The 20,318-nt window shown below is 52.0% G+C and overlaps 1 protein-coding gene and 1 non-coding gene across 2 annotated transcripts in view; both read left to right on the top strand.

The window, feature by feature from the left end:
• Positions 1-20,318, top strand: part of WDR27 (WD repeat domain 27) — a 113,850-nt gene that overhangs the window by 376 nt on the left and 93,156 nt on the right. The window contains exons 2-8 of the mRNA XM_066372815.1: positions 2,438-3,027; positions 4,647-4,839; positions 8,589-8,730; positions 10,483-10,607; positions 11,721-11,834; positions 13,831-13,882; positions 15,557-15,627. Of these exons, the coding sequence (XP_066228912.1) occupies positions 2,945-3,027; positions 4,647-4,839; positions 8,589-8,730; positions 10,483-10,607; positions 11,721-11,834; positions 13,831-13,882; positions 15,557-15,627 (780 nt within the window). The 5' untranslated portion in view covers positions 2,438-2,944. The remainder of the gene's footprint in view (positions 1-2,437; positions 3,028-4,646; positions 4,840-8,588; positions 8,731-10,482; positions 10,608-11,720; positions 11,835-13,830; positions 13,883-15,556; positions 15,628-20,318) is intronic.
• LOC136401781 (U2 spliceosomal RNA) lies at positions 6,205-6,394 on the top strand. Its single transcript, XR_010750758.1, has one exon. It is a non-coding gene; the product is annotated as a U2 spliceosomal RNA (small nuclear RNA).

The raw sequence follows: 20,318 nt of genomic DNA, 5'->3' as shown, positions 1-20,318 counted from the left end.
AAAGTGTCTTCAGCGGGGTTCTTTTTTTATTATTTTTAATTTTTTTAAATTTTTCTTTAGTTGGAAACGGGGAGGCAGTCAGACAGGCTCCCGCCTGCGCCCGACCGGGATCCACCCGGCACGCCCACCAGGGGGCGATGCTCTGCGCGGGGTTGTCTTTATATTGAGGACCTAGGTGTTTATAAGGAATTGATGTTCACGGACCCCGGCTGTGGAACGAGCTTCCCGAGGAAGTTCCCCGAGGAAGTGCGATGTGCAAGATACCGTCACACCCTTGTGTCGCTTGCAGTGTTTGTGTTTGTTTCAGAACCTGCTTAAATCGCTTTGGTGTAAACTAAACACATGCACTGACCCCAAGTTGCTACAGACCACGTAGGTCGGTTGGGACGCTGAGGGAGGTGGCACGAGTGGGGATGAACACTTGTGTGGTCACATTTGCAGTCACACGCGGTGCGTGAAGCTGGTGGGTCAGCCTTAGGCTGGTTATTTGCTTTGGGTTGATTTGCCTGCAATTGGTGGAAGCTGCCTCTGGGTGACACTGGTCTTTGGCATTAGTGGGTCTCTGCCCAGACCAGCTCAGCCGTGGGTGTGCACGAAAGGTAGGCGCTGCAGGTCCTAAGAAAACACACACAACATAGAGAAAAGATGGGTACAGGGGACTCCCAGCCTCCAGGACTGAGAGCCGGGTAGCTGCAGCCTCTTCATATTTATTGGTCTCTTTGCTCATCAAGCAGATTAGTAGAGCCCGGGTCAAATTAGTGTACAATGGATTCAGGTGCAGGGAAAGATGACCAGCGGATGCCCCCAGGCATGTAGGAAAATGGCTACAGGGATCTGCTGCTTCCTATAAACAATCACAGTACCGCTGGCAGGGCAGCGTTCTGCCCCCACAGGACTTGGTGTTCTCAAGTCCACACCAAAGACTTGTCTCAAGGCTGCAGTTGAAGCTCTCAGCCGTTTTCCGACAGGTCGCTGCTTGAATAGTAAATAATTATGGTTTTTCCTTGTATGGATGTTCTGATTTTGTATAATTCACATGTACTGCTTCTGTATCAATGAAAGGCTCTTTAATGTGCAGGCTCCAGTTATCTGGGATTGTTGTCTGGTTGTTTTTTCTGATGTAACTTAAAAACGATGATCTCCCTGGTAGCTACTTGTCACCACATTTTCCTGCCATGCTTACATAGTCATAGATACACCAGAATCTCACTGAAAAATAACTTGCACGCCCCCTCTCTAACTGGTACCTATGCACATGCTCTTATCTATCCGACTCCTACACTGGCTGTGCCTTGGAACACACAGCAAGAAGAGGTGGCCTGGAGGACAAGTGTAACTATTCTCTCTGCATTTTTCATTGTTCTGCACATATTGTTTTTAACCATTTATATCAGAGAGAGTAGGCTAATGCAGAAGCAAACAGCCCCAACAGATAACACTGTTACTTCTCACGTGGTCCTGTGTGGCTACAACAATTTAGGCATCTTTCTTCAGGCTGTGAATCAAGAGACCTCGTTCATCTGTGGGTCCCTCTTTCTTAGGCCCGGCGTATCCTTGGCATTTAAGCAATGGGTGAGGCAGAGAAGAGAGCATCATGTACGGGAGGGTTTCGTGGACCAGATTTGTAAGACACTGATGCGTCTTATGCCCACGGACTCCCTGTCCCTGTGGCCTTGGTCGGAGCTCAGCCACGTGCTGGGAAGGTCATCACCCTTGATCTGATATTTTCTGGAAGGCTATGTGATGGCCCTTTGTCCCTTACTGTAACATCTAGAGAACTAGATGTTTCCACCCTGAAGTCCTGGGCACTTTTTCTATTGCCACGCATTTCTGCTTGCACACCAGACAGTTCTTTTCTAAGCCAGTTTTGCCTGTTGGGTACAAACACTGATTTCAGCCACTTCCCCCAGTCCACAGGACCAGCAAGCCTGGTGTCTGTTTTCCAGATTACTGCAGGATAGAGTTTAACCAAATGTTTTGACTCTGCATGATGGGACTCTTGAGCTGTCACCTCCTGAATTTGTTCTCATGCCCCCAGAATTCAGTGTCACGGTTTGGAGGTCTCTCAGTTTTTGACTCTGCTATCTACAGTTCTGTGCTGGTGGTGAGATATTTTTCAGTTAATTATAGTGAAAAGCGTCCATTGTCCCAACATATTGAATTATTAATTACGGTGTTAACTAGGACATGATTTTGGATGAGGTTCTAAAGAGGGCTGTGGGTAACAAGGGCCTGCTTCTAACGTGTCGGGCTGGGCCAGCTCTTCGCCTCCACAAGGCAGGAGTGGTGACGAGGGAGGACCAGCAGTGCTTTCCTGGAAGGGACATGTTGACTGAGCAGAGGATTTCCGTGTTTCTGTCTCAGCAGGACGAGGGGCTCTGCGGGATTGGACTCCATGTATCTTTTGCCATGGAACTCCCTTTTTCCATTGTTCTAGAAAGAGCCGTGCCCAAGAGGACTGATCAGGAGCAGGGAACCAGCAGAAAGAGCCAGTGTGGAAACAGTGTGCTGTGTGAGGTCCCTGGGGACCTCCAAAGGTGAGGGCAAGCCTTTGTCCTCCTGGGACCCCAGCACCGGACACAGACACAAGACCAGGCGATGGGACCCTGACCCTCGGGCACCTCTCACTACAGGTCCTGCTGCCACACTTTTCTCCCTGGTGCACCTTGATGGGGTCCAGGCTGGAAGGAGGGGAGGCATTTTACATTCTGATTTAGCTCAAATTTTAACTCACCAAGCGAAAAGGGGTTTCGGCTGCGGGAAGAGCGGCAGGAGCAGGTAGTGGGGTTTTCTTCCTGCCTGGGCTCCAGGAGTTCCCTTGGGGTTTGATCAAAGCAGTTTTGAACTTGAATCCTGGCTGTGTGCTTTGGCATAGATGCCAGGCCACCGCGGGCAGCAGGAATGCCAGGCAGATCTGTGGCTGTGACCCTGGGCCTCCCTTTGCATGGGTGCTGCCCCAGAGCCAGGGACATCTGGGTACTGCTTCTTGTGTCCTGTGGAGGAGGTGCCTCTGAGGCAGAGTCATACGTGAGTCTGGGTGGTGATCCCACTGACCATTGTGGTCACTGGCAAGCCGCTGTGATTTTGTCACCTGTAAAATGGGGAAAATATAACAACTTTAACCCTTTGAGGAGTGAGTTTTTTTCATGCTCGCTGACCCTCAGGAGTGAGTTTTTTTTTTCAAAAAATGAAATTAGTTCCAGTTACAGTTTTATGAACTTAAAGTCATGTTTGTTTGATAACCAATTTATGGAAACAAGAATAACATACATTTGCCTTTTTAAATGTTGCCTTACATATTTTTAAAATAAATCGATTGTACTCTGGATGGTCAGAAGGCAGGACATACATGAATGTTTGTACTACTCAAAGGGTTAAAGGTTATTGGAAAATTATATCATGTATTTATTGACGTACACAAATGTGCATGTTAATGTCTATGAAAGTGATCTATGAACTGTAAAGTTGGCTTAGAAATACTGTATTTTCTATTACTGTGCTGAATTCTGTAGAGATTTCAGACGTGATGAAGACAGTTTATGTTAAATAACATTTAATTACAATTTGATGTGTGGATTCTTAAACATTTTGAGAAAATTAAGATTTTTGATATAGTCTTTCATTTCTTAAGACATTTTCTGCTTTGGAGAAACAGTGGAAGGAGCCAGTCACTGCAGTGCCTGCACTTGGGACAATGCCACCCATCACTGTGCAGACACCGCTCACTTTACATAATAGAATCTGTAAAGCTGATCATGGGAGCTTTGAAACATTTAATTTTTTTAATGTGAAGCTCACTGCTGTGTCTTGGCAATTGTAGTAAAACCTAGTTTGTGAACTGGAGGAGAACGTGCTTTAACATATTCAACACACGTTTTAATTTTGTTGTTCTTTAACCAGCATGATCACCAGAACCCCAGGTTTCTTGTATGAACCTGACCAGCATGGTGACCAGACGGTTAGGTCCTTGTATTCACACAAACACTATGGTGACCAGACAGGCCCTTTTCTCACCACTTACTGTCCCAAGTCCCGCGTCTGAGTGTTCCGGTGTACGTAGTGCCCAGAATGAGGTGTGAGGTGGGGCCCATCCAGGTGGCCGGCAGGGCTAATCCAACATCTGCATAAAGCGCCGTCTGTGAAGGTTCTCTGGGGTGGATCACGCTGCAGTTCCAGGGTGCCCTGAGAGGGGTCCTCCTGGTCAGGTGTGGGGGCGGACCCCTGCCGTGGGCAGGTCGACAGGCAGGGGCGGGGCAGGAGGATGGGCGAGTCACAGAGGGTCACCAGGGTAAGAGCCCTGTGCCTATGGGCAAAACTATCAGCTTCAGGCCCAGATAAGCAGCAAAACCCGGTACAACTGACCTCTGCACCAGCTCCGTGGACTGCGAGCCTCCCCCGGCCAACCAATCAGCGGAGGACCTGGAGGAAGCTCGTGGGGGCGGGGCGGATGAATATTCTGTTGAGAGCCCCTGAGACCCCTGATAAATACCGTCTGGGGGGCATTGACTGCGGCCTTTCCCACCCAGCCTGCTTCTTCCCGGCTGAGTCCGCGCTCTCCCTCTGGGGGGTGGGGAGGCCAAGCCGTGAGCAGGCGGTGCCCTCGTGAGCCAGCGCCGTGCCCACCGCGTGCTGCCTTGTGCTTTCAGCTGGAAGATGGAAGAACCTCGTGCTTTCCCCGCGAGCAGCAGCTGGGAGGGCGTCGTCGTCACAGAGAGGTACCTGCTGGGATCCGCGCGGCCTGCCCCGCACGTCCAGCTGGCGTGCCGCCCGCCGCTCTGCGCCTTCCCTGTGGATGGAGACGCGCTGGGCGTGTGGAGCGCCCGGGACCCGCCGCACCAGGTATGGACGCTCCGCGCTTCCGGACGCTCCACACAGCCCGGCCCAGGCGGCTCCTCCCCGCTTCCAGTCCCGCTCCTCCCCGCTCCTCCCCCTTCCATCCTGCTCCTCCCCATTTCACGTCCTGCTCCTCCCCGTCCTGCTCCTCCTGCTTCCGTTCCTGCTCCTCCTCGTTTCCCGTCCTGCTCCTCCCGCTTGTCCTGCTCCTCCCCGCTTCCATCCTGCTCCTCCCGCTTCTGTTCCTGCTCCTCCCGCTTCCGTCCTGCTCCTCCCGCTTCCCGTCCTGCTCCTCCCGCTTCTGTTCCTGCTCCTCCCGCTTCCGTCCTGCTCCTCCCCGTTTCCCGTCCTGCTCCTCCCCGCCCTGCTCCTCCCTGCTTCCACCCTGCTGTTTCCCGTCCTGCTCCTCCCGCTTGTCCTGCTCCTCCCCGTCCTGCTCCTCCCGCTTCTGTTCCTGCTCCTCCCGCTTCCGTCCTGCTCCTCCCCGTTTCCCGTCCTGCTCCTCCCCGCCCTGCTCCTCCCTGCTTCCACCCTGCTGTTTCCCGTCCTGCTCCTCCACGCTTCCCGTCCTGCTCTCCCTACTTCCTTCCTGCTCCTCCCCACTTCCTGTCCTGCTCCCAGGGTCCTCTGTGGGGTCCGCTGGCAGCTGAGCGGGCGGTGCTAACACAGCAGAAGCATCACAGTAATGGGTTTTTAAACTGGAATTACTTTATTAAAAAAACGCTTTAATAAGAACATGGGGAGCAATAAGTTTATCTTAATACAAGACACGTTGAAATTTAATAGATTTTTTTTTTTTTTTTTTTGTATTTTTCTGAAGGTAGATACTGGAGGCAGTCAGACAGACTCCCGCATGCGCCCGACCGGGATCCACCTGGCATGCCCACCAGGGGGCGATGCTCTGCCCATCTGGAGTGTTGCTCTGCTGCAACCAGAGCCATTCTAGCACCTGAGGCAGAGGCCACAGAGCCATCCTCAGTGCCCCGCCAACTTTGCTCCAATGGAGCCTTGCCTGCGGGAGGGGAAGAGAGAGAGACAGAGAGGAAGGAGAGGGGGAGGGGTGGAGAAGCAGATGGGCGCTTCTCCTGTGTGCCCTGGCCGGGAATCGAACCCGGGACTCCTGCACACCAGGCCGACGCTCTACCACTGAGCCAACCGGCCAGGGCATTAGATTTTTAATATTAACACATCTAAAGAAGTTTATTGCGGTAAATAGGTAAAGAATTTACATTTTAAAGCTGATTTAATGACTTTGAATACTCAGTAAAAACAAGTTTCATTATAGAAAATGAAAAAGTAAATTTTATCAATATATGTTGGCATTTGAATAATTTTTGCCTGCACTTTTTAGGCTTCAGAAGTTTGAGAATAATCGCTTCTCGGCCTTTTGGCTAAGATCAAGTGTAGAAGTTTGAGAATAGCCAGTATAGTACTTAGGAGCCAGAACTATATTTACTTTGAAATTTTTCTTTAACTTTTAGCCTCACTGGCAAGCACTTTGCTAATGGTAGAAACTATTTATGATTAATAGAGGGAAAGCTATATTTTGGTTTTTCTCCCCTGAGTTAAGAGGTCAGCATTTAGAGATCCAGCTTAATCTCTTTTGATCTCTTTCTTATAGTTCTTGCTAGTGAATTATGCAATACTTAGAAAACTGTGTCCCAGACATTAAGTGCACATAACAAAGTGGATCCAGCTGGGTGACTTCCACCTGTCAATCAGTGCTCCTCTCTCCCCTCCCTGAAGGGAGCACATTTATCACATTAGCGAAGACTTCCAGTTAAATAAAGAGTGGTGGACATTCCTGCCTCATTTCTGATCTTGTTGGGGAAGCTTTGATTTTTTGTGGATACTGTTTAAGAAGTTGAGGAAGTTCTCCTCTAGTCTTAGTATATTGAGAGCTTTGATCATGAATGGGTAGATTTTGTTAAATGCTTTTTCTACATCTATTGACAAGATCATGTGATTTTTCTTTTTTAGCCAGTAGAGATTAATTACATGGATTTTAAAATGTGGAGCCAGTTTTGTATACCTGGAATATCTCACTTGGTCATGGGAGATAATTTCTTTTATACTTTGTTGAGTTTGATTTGCTAACATTTGGAATATTTGTTGAACATTTTTACATCTGTTCATGAGAGATATTAGGCTATATAGTTTTCTTATCATATCTTTGTATGGTTTTTATATTAGGGTAATGCTGGCCTCATAAAATGAATAAGAAAGTATTTCCTCTGTTTTTATCTTATGAGAGAGATTGTAGTGAATTGGTATTTCTTTCTTAAATGTTTGGTAGCGTTCACCAGTCAACCAATCTTGACATGATGCTTTAGGTTATTATTGATATATTTTATTTAATATACATAGGTCTCTTCAGATCATCTACCTTTTCTGCAACATCTGATCTGTTAATCCCATTCATGTTTTTCGTGTCATTCTAGTGTTCATCTCTTGAAGGTAGACTTGGATCTTTTAAAAAATGTATTCAGTGTTTCTATTTAGTGTTTTAAACATGGAATAAAGTTACAATGACTATTTTAATGTCCTTATTTAGTAATTCTAACACTTGAATCATTTTTGTGTTGGTTTCAAGGCCATCTGGGTGGCCTGTGGGTGTTTTCCGTGGTTTCTTATTTCTGTTGGTTTTTGACTGGATGGTCTTGTCTCGTTGAATACCTGGTTAGTTTTGATGGGTTGTCAGGTGTTATATATGAAAAAATGTGCAGCTAGTTTGAGGCTCTGGATGATCTTTAGTTTTTATAGAGAATTTGTTTGCTCCGATGGCTGGCTAGCTGAGGGCACTGGCAGTCCCAGGTAGGGGATAAAGGGACCTTGAAGGAGGGGGTCAGTACCTGTGAGAGCTTTGTTTCCACTTACTTTTGCTTGTTGGGTCTGGTCTTTGGGTTTGTACCCGAAGCCCAGGGCATTCCACAGCATGCCCCTTCCCCTGTTAGTAGGCTGTATTCTTTTTTAAAGCACAATTTTATTACAGTCCATCATAATGTTTTAAAGAGAAAAAAAAAACAGAGTCCTCAACTTTAAGACTATTGACCATATTCTCAGAAGTACTTTGTCAAGCAAAATTCTTTGCCCTTCTTCCGATAAGACACTTCTATTTATGACCCTGAAAAATGGGTTTATTTAATTATACCCCTTTTGTGCCCCTAGCCTCAAATATCTCAGCTTCTTAACAGCCTTTACTGGAACTGTCAGAAAGTTGCCTTTGGTTGATGTCTTAAGGGAGAAGCGGCCTCAGATGCTGGGGCCCCTCCTCTGTTTTCTTCTCTGTGATCTTGGACCCTTCGGGACAGATACGCTCCTAGGGTGCCTTCCTGGTCCTCAGGTTGAACTTGGTGACGCCCTCATGTCAGCCTGCCTCCTGTGACTTGGTGTCCACGTGTCGGCTCCACAGCTATCCACAGGGCAGGCGCCCCGGTCCGTCCCGACTCTGTCTGCCCTCTCGTCTTTCCTTTCAGACAGCTGTGGGCTCTCCTGGCACGCAGTGGGTGCACTTGTTCTTTAAATAGCGGGTAATGGGGGTGGAGGGAGCTCTCCTTTCTGCTCGTGTGTGTCACTTGTGATACTGAGCAGCAGGGTAGTGCTCGAGAGAATCATTTAGCAGCACATGGGGATTTTAATAAACGAATATATGAAAATGTGTTTGGAAAATTCAGTCCTTTTAATGTCTTAGGTTTAAGATTATATTTTATTTTGTTTGTTCTTTCTAAGCGATGATATTTTTGTGAATGTGTTAGCTTCTGATCCTCAGAGGACACCATCAGCCAGTTACTGCGGTGGCGTTTGGAAATACAGGGAATCCACTTCTGGTCTGTTCTGCATCACAAGATTGTGTTATAATGTGGAGGCTGGACGAGTGCAGAGCAAGAGGGCTTCAAGGTAAATGCAGATTTTAAACATTAAAAAAATGTACCAAAGGAACAGCTTACCCTTAAATGTACTTGGTAACATAAAGGGGTTTGGGACCTCGTTTGACTTCTGTATCCTTAGAGCCAGATGTGGGGCAGTAGAGCCAGATGTGGGGCAGGTGCCCTGGGTGGGGAGTTGCCTGGCCACTCAGACCTGCTGGCTGTGGCCTCAGGTGAGGGCCATGTCCTAAGCGCAGTGGGTTTAATCTTAGGTATTTTTTTTTTCTTACTTTGAAACCTGTGATTTTTGTGGAACTCTGAAAATGTAGGCAGGTGGAAACATTCTTTCCTCAGGAAGATGGGGTGAGTTTACAGCTCAGAGTGGGAAACACGCAGACAAGTAAGCGGTTGTGAGTGGTGGAGTGAACGAGGTCACTGCGATGTTCCCGTGCAGCAACCCCAGGATGTGACACCGGCTGGGGCTGATGGGGGTGGGGGGCTGGGGCTGGGGTGTGGCTGTGCTGGGGGCACACTTCAGGCAGAGGGACCAGGGTGCCCGGTCCTGGGTATGAAGGGCTTGGCCTGCTTGAGGAGCCGAGGGCCCCCTGTGCTGGGAGGGGGTGGTCCGTCTCATCAGACGGCGTTGAAAAGTTAGTGTGGACCGCTTGCGTTCAGAAGTTATAGAGTTACTCTTAGGATCAGATAATTTTAGATAACAGCCTAGATAATAGTTTATATCCCACCTTCTTTAATTTATAGTCAACATTTCACAAGAGTTTATATCCCACCTTCTTTAATTTATAGTCAACATCTCACAATAGTTTATATCCCACCTTCTTTAATTTATAGTCAACATCTCACAGTAGTTTATATCCCACCTTCTTTAATTTATAGTCAACATCTCACAATAGTTTATATCCCACCTTCTTTAATTTATAGTCAACATCTCACAATAGTTTATATCCCACCTTCTTTAATTTATAGTCAACATCTCACAATAGTTTATATCCCACCTTCTTTAATTTATAGTTAACATCTCACAATAGTTTATATCCCACCTTCTTTAATTTATAGTCAACATCTCACAATAGTTTATATCCCACCTTCTTTAGTTTATAGTCAACATCTCACACTCACATGTATAGTATATGCACACTTACACATGTAAGTACAAATATACATACATGCATGTAAAGACAAACGCATAGCACCATAACATGCACACGTATAGTACCCACTCACGTACATAGCACATACATACCTACACACACACTGTACGTATGCATCGGTGTACACATGCCTAGAACATACATGTGTGTTTGTGCAGGGAACTGCACATCAGGCGCCTGCTCCCTGCTGAGATCCTTGTAAAGAGAAACATCTCCTGATTGGAAGGAGCTGTGCTCCCCAGGTTTATTTTTAAGTGGCTCTTCGGAAGGTCCGGGGGCTTTGGTCACGTGGTGACGCGCTTCCCGGGCAGCGTAGCTGAGCCCCTGAGCGGGCGTGGCGCTTGGCTGTGTGGGGCAGGGGTTAGAACAAGCTCATTCCCCCCCCCCCCCCCCTTCACATGGTGCTGTGCGGGGAGGATCCTCACAGGCTCCTGGCCAGATCTGGCCAATTCCACGTGTATATTTCCAGAAGCATTTTCATATACAGTGTTTTTAATGCTCTCAAAGCCAAAGGCGCCTGACAAAGCCTTGTCCTTGGCATTAGCGCAGAGGGGCGGCTCCACGGGATGCGGTGTCCTGTCCCGGGTCCCACACTGACCACGGTGCTCCCCTAGGTCTGGCTCCATGCGGGCTCACCTTGCGCGCCCATCCGGGGAAGGTGCACTGTGTGAGGTGTGGCCCCGACGACCAGGTCGCTGCCGTGGGCGCTGGCCGCAGAGTCCTTGTGCTGGATGTCCAGGTGAGAAGGGCTCGCGTGGGGGCTGGGGGCACGAGGCCGACGGACCCCATGGGGGCACAGAGTCCCCTGCCGCTGGCAGCAGCGTTTGATGGGCCGACTTTGTGTCAATGTGTGAGGGGAGAGGAGTGAGCACCATCTGGCGTCTAATCAGAGACGGTGCTCTCACGTCATCGAGACCTGTCCCTGAGCTCGATAGCTGGGGTCCCGGAAACCGACGTGCTCAGTGAACCTCCTCCTGGTGTTCTCCACTCCGGTGGTCCCTCGTTGACCTCTTTTGAAATTCACTCCCCGTCAAGAATTGCACTTTTCTCATTTATTTCTTAATTGGGATTAGTTCCAGTAAGCAGGCTGCCACTTCCAGGTTCTGTGCGTAGTCAGTCTTGTATTTGACAATGGAATGGCTTCTTAGACCACTGACAGTAGCACCAGGTGTCAGACAGCAGGACCTGGGCTTTCTGTTCCTTCGGATTTGTGGTTGTCTTGAGACGTGCCGTGGGGACAGGTGACCGGGGCTGCTGGCACGAGTGCAGTTAACAGCTGCTTGCCTGCAGAGACTTCCCTTGCTCGCTGTATCCACTTCAGAGATTGAGAAGACGTTAGGGATGAAATGTTCCCTGGTGATTCACTGGCAGTGGCCTTGCGTGTACCAGGGGTCTGGGGCAGAGAGCTCACACTTCTGTCTCTGAACACATTGCCTCACAGGAATTGTGAGATTGAGGCTCACCCAGGGAAAGGTCAATATCGTAAGTGACCCCACAGATGGAAAGGCAAGTGTCCTTGGGTTACGGGGTCCTCTGACACTTGTTCTGGGACGGCTCATGGGTCCCTTGGTGTTTGAGCTCTGAACATGTCGATGTTTTGTGGACGACACCTGCTTCAGGCTTTACTGAAGGTCAGCCTCAGTCTCCCCTGTCACCAGCACTGCTCACCGGGCCCTGGAACGCTCGTGCCTGGCTGTCTGAATGCTGGCTCCTAGGTTTATGTACAGATAAGCAGCAGATTTGGAAGAGGGAGTGATGTAGAGTTTCATAGAAACCCTTCTCTGTGAGAGAAGGTAACTGCTTAATAAGAGGAATGGTCAGACGTGCTGTCACCGGTCTCCCTTCACCGCAGAGTCAGGCCACGCTCGCTGAGCTGGAGGGGCACCAGGGGCCTGTGACAGCAGCTGAGTTCTGTGCTTGGCGGCCACATGTCATCACCTCGGTGTCTGAGGACAGAAGCTTTAAGGTACGGAGATGGGTCAGACCACTGGAGGTAAGACAGGAACTTTAACAGCACTGGGGACACATTTGCGCCGTGCCTGAGTTCATGGTCACTGCCATGGACGTATTTTTACTTCTGCTGCAGTCTGTGAGATGGTTGCCCTCCTGACCTGTGGCCTGACGTTTTGGGGGGCGCCGTTCAGGTTCATGGCGCCTCTTCTGTCCCCACATTCCCACGTGGGCTTGAGGGAACTCAGATCCTCCTCCTGGAACCTAGGCCTTGGGGAACGAAACATGACTTTATCTCCACGGTTACTCCGAGGGGCCCAGACAGATGTCAGAACGAAACTGGGCTTAAGAAGAAAAGAAACTAAAATGCAAGCTCAGTGCCTGCCCATCTCTTGGTCAGCTAGTGTCATGGCATCTGTGTGGCACTGCGAGGACGCTGCGTGTGGGGAGAGGAGCGGAGGGTGCTCACCACAGGGCACCACGGGCAGGGGGCCTGGCCACACCCTCCCGCACGGGCAGGGGGCCTGGTCACACACTCCCTCATAGACAGGGGCCTGGCCACACACTCCCTCATAGACAGGGGCCCTGGTCACACACTCCCTCATAGACAGGGGGCCTGGTCACACACTCCCTCATAGACAGGGGCCCTGGTCACACACTCCCTCATAGACAGGGGGCCTGGCCACACCCTCCCGCACGGGCAGGGGGCCTGGTCACACACTCCCTCATAGACAGGGGCCTGGCCACACACTCCCTCATAGACAGGGGCCTGGCCACACACTCCCTCATAGACAGGGGCCCTGGTCACACACTCCCTCATAGACAGGGGCCCTGGTCACACACTCCCTCATAGACAGGGGCCCTGGTCACACACTCCCTCATAGACAGGGGCCCTGGTCACACACTCCCTCATAGACAGGGGCCCTGGTCACACACTCCCTCATAGACAGGGGCCCTGGTCACACACTCCCTCATAGACAGGGGCCTGGTCACACACTCCCTCATAGACAGGGGCCCTGGTCACACACTCCCGCACAGACAGGGGCCCTGGTCACACACTCCCTCATAGACAGGGGCCCTGGTCACACACTCCCTCATAGACAGGGGCCCTGGTCACACACTCCCTCATAGACAGGGGCCCTGGTCACACACTCCCTCATAGACAAGGGCCCTGGTCACACACTCCCTCATAGACAGGGGCCCTGGTCACACACTCCCTCATAGACAGGGGCCCTGGTCACACACTCCCTCATAGACAGGGGCCCTGGTCACACACTCCCTCATAGACAGGGGCCCTGGTCACACACTCCCTCATAGACAGGGGCCCTGGTCACACACTCCCTCATAGACAGGGGCCCTGGTCACACACTCCCTCATAGACAGGGGCCTGGTCACACACTCCCGCACAGACAGGGGCCCTGGTCACACACTCCCTCATAGACAGGGGCCTGGCCACACACTCCCGCACAGACAGGGGCCCTGGTCACACACTCCCTCATAGACAGGGGCCTGGCCACACACTCCCGCACAGGCAGGGGGCCCTGGCCACACACTCCCCTGGTCACACGCTATCTGTGCCTGGGTAACCAGGTGCAGGGGTCCCTTTCCTGCCTGTCTGGGCCACAGTCCCAGCCCCCCACTTACCACTTGGCTGCAGACTCACCTTGCCGTCCCCACTTACCTTCTGTGGAAATAATGGAAACAGCAGATGGCGTGCGTGGAGCACGCGGAGGCACACTTCCCGTGAGGTCCGGGCGCACCTGCCTCACAGGAGCTCCGAGTGCCCCCCCCCACTTGTCCCGGGTCTTTCAAACCCCCTGCTTCTCACCTCTGCATGGTTCTGACTTCTTTTATTGTGTTTGTGCAATTTTATTATAGCTACTTTATCATTTGTATCCCTTTTAGAAAACCATTTACTTAGGTTAATTTGTAATGTTCTGGAAGCTTTAGTTGAAGCTATAACAATAATGGCCAAAGTTTTTCCTCTTCTGAAGACGTGTGTGTCTCCACAGGTTTGGGACTTCCGTGCGGGATCGCTGCTGTTCAGCTCACCAGTGCTGGCAGGTAACTGACTGGGTCCTCTCCGTACAGAGGCTCCCGTCACCACGCTGGCCTGGCGCAGTGGGCTCTGTGGATGGCAGGACCGCGGGATCTAGTGTCACTCACTGGTAGCCATTTCACTCCCAGCTGGCTTTCTTCGTTTTAACGTGAAAGCGTGAACATAAGCTTGGCGTTTTGGAACATAGGAGAAGTTTGGCCATCGCTGTCCACCTCTGCTGTCCCAGGATATGAAGCCCAGGGCTGTGCTGTCTGCAGGAGCAAGTGGCCACGGACAGAGCCAATCAAGCCTCTGCTGTGTGGGCAGAAAGCCTTGGTTCAGCTCCTGTGTTCCAGGGTCACTGCCCACTCTCCGCAAACTAGCACTTTGGTCGTGACTGACGTCCGTCCGTGGTCTCACACGGACGGGAAGGTTGAGCAGTGGGTGCTGGTCTGCGGGCCCCTCCCACGCAGGGTCCCAGCCCCTCCCCTGACTGGTTTCCAGGGTCCCTGGGCTCCTGCCTGCACGTTCTGGTTTAGTGGAAGGTGGTTCCTCTCCTGGGATGTGAACCAGGAGAGCAGCCTCAGGAACATTGGGAGTGAGCATCACGGCCCCAGAGACCAGGTTCTTGCTGAGGGTTAACTACCTTCATGGGGACACAATCCTTTAGCAGCTGGACATGTTACTAGTCGCAGGGATAAAGTGCATATCTTGGAATTATGTTTGAATTATTTTCCTGGAATTATGTGGCTGTCATGAAAACAATTACAAACTTGATCTTGATGTCATTTATAGTTTATAGGACACGGCATGTTTTTTAATGTCCATTATCTATACTCCCCTTCTAAATTCTCAAAAATTTAGGTTTCAAAATGTTATTTTTATTTTTTATTTCAATTTTCTGAAGTTGGAAACAGGAAGGCAGTCAGACAGACTCCCACATGCGCCTGACCGGGATCCACCCGGCACGCCCACCAGGGGGCGATGCTCTGCCCATCTGGGGCATTGCTTTATTGCAACCAGAGCCATTCTAGCGCCTGAGGCAGAGGCCATGGAGCCATCCTCAGCGCCCGGACCAACTTTGCTCCATGGAGCCTTGGCTGCAGGAGGGGAAGAGAGAGACAGAGAGGAAGGAGAGAGGGAGGGGTGGAGAAGCAGATGGGTGCTTCTCCTGTGTGCCCTGGCCGGAAATCGAACCCGGGACTCCTGCACGCCGGGCCAATGCTCTACCACTGAGCCAACTGGCCAGGGCCCAGGTTCAGAAATGTTTTAAGTGAAATGACATCCTAGGCAACAATTTTAAAAAAGACACCCATTTAGTTGTTGTTTTCCTCACTAATCCACACTTTCATTATTTCTGGCTTACTCAAGAACCGGCCTGTTGAAGGGTTAGTGCTTACTGCGTCCTCCCTGTTCTCACCCTGGGCTGTGAAGCCGCCAGGAGTCAGTGACTGGGGAGGTGGTTTGAGTGATGTCGGGCAGATTGGGTGGGGAGAATGTCTGGGCCCCCCGAGCTGACCGGATCCCTCTGCCACCCACGCTCGTGGAGATTGCCACAGCTGTATTCACTCAGTTTCTACTTCTGTGAAGAAATCATTTCAGATGAGTTCAGACTTGATGAAAGGAATGAGGGAAACGGACAGTCTCAGTGTGAGCTCGGTCGGTGCCCTGGCGGCCAGACGCTCCTCTCTCTCCTGCAGCCTCCCCGCTCCTGAGCCTCTGCTTCGATGAGGCCAGTCAGCAGCTCGTCACCGGCTGTGCCGAGGGCCAGGTGAGACCCTGCACTGCTCAGTCCCAGGTCCAGCAGCTCTGACCCTAGTGGACAGGGGCACGGGGTCTGGGCTTCAGTGTCCCTGTCATTCTGCGACGTGAAGCAGCCAGCGGGCCTGGTACCCGGGTCTCAGGTCACGACTGTCCAGAGTCCAGCTGGGAGCCCCTGGCCACCCCACTGTCGGCTCCTCCTGCTCTGAATGTTTTCAAGATGTGTGATCATTTTCAAAGCTTAGGTTTTTAGATGAGCAAAGTGTGGGTACTATTCTTTTTCTAAAAGTTGACATAACTTGAGAACGATATCCCATTCGGAATAACCCAGTTCTTCCTCCCTGTGAACCTCCTTTACCTTCACTCTGACGTGTCACCTCGGGCACGGAACCTCCTTGACCTTCACTCTGACGTGTCACCTCAGGCACGGAACCTCCTTTACCTTCACTCTGACGTGTCACCTCAGGCACGGAACCTCCTTTACCTTCACTCTGACGGGTCACCTCGGGCACGGAACCTCCTTCACCTTCACTCTGACGGTCCACTTCAGGCACGGAACCTCCTTTACCTTCACTCTGACGGGTCACCTCAGGCACGGAACCTCCTTTACCTTCACTCTGACGTGTCACCTCAGGCACGGAACCTCCTTTACCTTCACTCTGACGTGTCACCTCAGGCACGGAACCTCCTTTACCTTCACTCTGACGGGTCACCTCGGGCACGGAACCTCCTTTACCTTCACTCTGACGTGTCACCTCAGGCACGGAACCTCCTTTACCTTCACTCTGACGGTCCACTTCAGGCACGGAACCTCCTTTACCTTCACTCTGACGGGTCACCTCAGGCACGGAACCTCCTTTACCTTCACTCTGACGGGTCACCTCAGGCACGGAACCTCCTTTACCTTCACTCTGACGGGTCACCTCGGGCACGGAACCTCCTTTACCTTCACTCTGACGGTCCACTTCAGGCACGGAACCTCCTTTACCTTCACTCTGACGGGTCACCTCAGGCACGGAACCTCCTTTACCTTCACTCTGACGTGTCACCTCGGGCACGGAACCTCCTTTACCTTCACTCTGACGGGTCACCTCAGGCACGGAACCTCCTTTACCTTCACTCTGACGGTCCACTTCAGGCACGGAACCTCCTTTACCTTCACTCTGACGTGTCACCTCAGGCACGGAACCTCCTTTACCTTCACTCTGACGGTCCACTTCAGGCACGGAACCTCCTTTACCTTCACTCTGACGTGTCACCTCGGGCACGGAACCTCCTTTACCTTCACTCTGACGGGTCACCTCAGGCACGGAACCTCCTTTACCTTCACTCTGACGGTCCACTTCAGGCACGGAACCTCCTTTACCTTCACTCTGACGTGTCACCTCGGGCACGGAACCTCCTTTACCTTCACTCTGACGGGTCACCTCAGGCACGGAACCTCCTTTACCTTCACTCTGACGGTCCACTTCAGGCACGGAACCTCCTTTACCTTCACTCTGACGTGTCACCTCAGGCACGGAACCTCCTTTACCTTCACTCTGACGGTCCACTTCAGGCACGGAACCTCCTTTACCTTCACTCTGACGTGTCACCTCGGGCACGGAACCTCCTTTACCTTCACTCTGACGGTCCACTTCAGGCACGGAACCTCCTTTACCTTCACTCTGACGGGTCACCTCAGGCACGGAACCTCCTTTACCTTCACTCTGACGTGTCACCTCGGGCACGGAACCTCCTTTACCTTCACTCTGACGGGTCACCTCGGGCACGGAACCTCCTTTACCTTCACTCTGACGTGTCACCTCGGGCACGGAACCTCCTTTACCTTCACTCTGACGGGTCACCTCGGGCACGGAACCTCCTTTACCTTCACTCTGACGGTCCACTTCAGGCACGGAACCTCCTTTACCTTCACTCTGACGGTCCACTTCAGGCACGGAACCTCCTTTACCTTCACTCTGACGGGTCACCTCAGGCACGGAACCCCCTTTACCTTCACTCTGACGGGTCACCTTGGGCACGGAACCTCCTTTACCTTCACTCTGACGGTCCACTTCAGGCACGGAACCTCCTTGACCTTCACTCTGACGGGTCACTTCGGGCACGGAACCTCCTCGACCTTCACTCTGACGGGTCACTTCAGGCACGGAACCTCCTTCACCTTCACTCTGACGGGTCACCTCAGGCACGGAACCTCCTTCACCTTCACTCTGACGGGTCACCTCAGGCACGGAACCTCCTTTACCTTCACTCTGACGGTCCACTTCAGACACGGAACCTCCTTTACCTTCACTCTGACGTGTCACCTCGGGCACGGAACCTCCTTTACCTTCACTCTGACGTGTCACCTCGGGCACGGAACCTCCTTTACCTTCACTCTGACGTGTCACCTCGGGCACGGAACCTCCTTTACCTTCACTCTGACGTGTCACCTCAGGCACGGAACCTCCTTTACCTTCACTCTGACGTGTCACCTCAGGCACGGAACCTCCTTTACCTTCACTCTGACGGGTCACCTCGGGCACGGAACCTCCTTTACCTTCACTCTGACGTGTCACCTCAGGCACGGAACCTCCTTTACCTTCACTCTGACGGTCCACTTCAGGCACGGAACCTCCTTTACCTTCACTCTGACGGGTCACCTCAGGCACGGAACCTCCTTTACCTTCACTCTGACGGGTCACCTCAGGCACGGAACCTCCTTTACCTTCACTCTGACGGGTCACCTCGGGCACGGAACCTCCTTTACCTTCACTCTGACGGTCCACTTCAGGCACGGAACCTCCTTTACCTTCACTCTGACGGGTCACCTCAGGCACGGAACCTCCTTTACCTTCACTCTGACGTGTCACCTCGGGCACGGAACCTCCTTTACCTTCACTCTGACGGGTCACCTCAGGCACGGAACCTCCTTTACCTTCACTCTGACGTGTCACCTCAGGCACGGAACCTCCTTTACCTTCACTCTGACGGTCCACTTCAGGCACGGAACCTCCTTTACCTTCACTCTGACGTGTCACCTCAGGCACGGAACCTCCTTTACCTTCACTCTGACGGTCCACTTCAGGCACGGAACCTCCTTTACCTTCACTCTGACGTGTCACCTCGGGCACGGAACCTCCTTTACCTTCACTCTGACGGGTCACCTCAGGCACGGAACCTCCTTTACCTTCACTCTGACGGTCCACTTCAGGCACGGAACCTCCTTTACCTTCACTCTGACGTGTCACCTCGGGCACGGAACCTCCTTTACCTTCACTCTGACGGGTCACCTCAGGCACGGAACCTCCTTTACCTTCACTCTGACGGTCCACTTCAGGCACGGAACCTCCTTTACCTTCACTCTGACGTGTCACCTCAGGCACGGAACCTCCTTTACCTTCACTCTGACGGTCCACTTCAGGCACGGAACCTCCTTTACCTTCACTCTGACGTGTCACCTCGGGCACGGAACCTCCTTTACCTTCACTCTGACGGGTCACCTCGGGCACGGAACCTCCTTTACCTTCACTCTGACGGGTCACCTCGGGCACGGAACCTCCTTTACCTTCACTCTGACGTGTCACCTCGGGCACGGAACCTCCTTTACCTTCACTCTGACGGGTCACCTCGGGCACGGAACCTCCTTTACCTTCACTCTGACGGTCCACTTCAGGCACGGAACCTCCTTTACCTTCACTCTGACGGGTCACCTCAGGCACGGAACCTCCTTTACCTTCACTCTGACGGTCCACTTCAGGCACGGAACCTCCTTTACCTTCACTCTGACGGTCCACTTCAGGCACGGAACCTCCTTTACCTTCACTCTGACGGGTCACCTCAGGCACGGAACCCCCTTTACCTTCACTCTGACGGGTCACCTTGGGCACGGAACCTCCTTTACCTTCACTCTGACGGTCCACTTCAGGCACGGAACCTCCTTGACCTTCACTCTGACGGGTCACTTTGGGCACGGAACCTCCTCGACCTTCACTCTGACGGGCCACTTCGGGCACGGAACCTCCTCGACCTTCACTCTGACGGGTCACTTCAGGCACGGAACCTCCTTCACCTTCACTCTGACGGGTCACCTCAGGCACGGAACCTCCTTCACCTTCACTCTGACGGGTCACCTCAGGCACGGAACCTCCTTTACCTTCACTCTGACGGTCCACTTCAGACACGGAACCTCCTTTACCTTCACTCTGACGTGTCACCTCGGGCACGGAACCTCCTTTACCTTCACTCTGACGTGTCACCTCGGGCACGGAACCTCCTTTACCTTCACTCTGACGTGTCACCTCAGGCACGGAACCTCCTTTACCTTCACTCTGACGGTCCACTTCAGGCACGGAACCTCCTTCACCTTCACTCTGACGGTCCACTTCAGGCACGGAACCTCCTTCACCTTCACACTGACGGTCCACTTCAGGCATGGAACCTCCTTTACCTTCACTCTGACGGGTCACCTCAGGCACGGCTGGTCACCGCACGTGAGGCGGACGGTCCCATGCTGTGAAATTCTGTGACACCAGCTGGATGTCCTGCAATTTAGCTCCATCCCAACACGGTCACCCTGGGAAAGCAGCAGACCCCACTGGTTAGGGCCCAGCCCGACAACACTGTCCCCAAGTCAGAGCCAGTCATAAGCCCGAGGTCCTCAAGTCCTTCCCAACTTGGCCGTAAAACAGGCTCACGACACGCCCTGTCCCCTCACCC

The sequence above is a fragment of the Saccopteryx leptura genome, chromosome 3 (genome assembly GCF_036850995.1).
Source record: "Saccopteryx leptura isolate mSacLep1 chromosome 3, mSacLep1_pri_phased_curated, whole genome shotgun sequence".
In the NCBI taxonomy this organism is placed as follows: Eukaryota; Metazoa; Chordata; class Mammalia; order Chiroptera; family Emballonuridae; genus Saccopteryx; species Saccopteryx leptura.
This window is presented reverse-complemented; position numbering and strand designations above follow the sequence as displayed.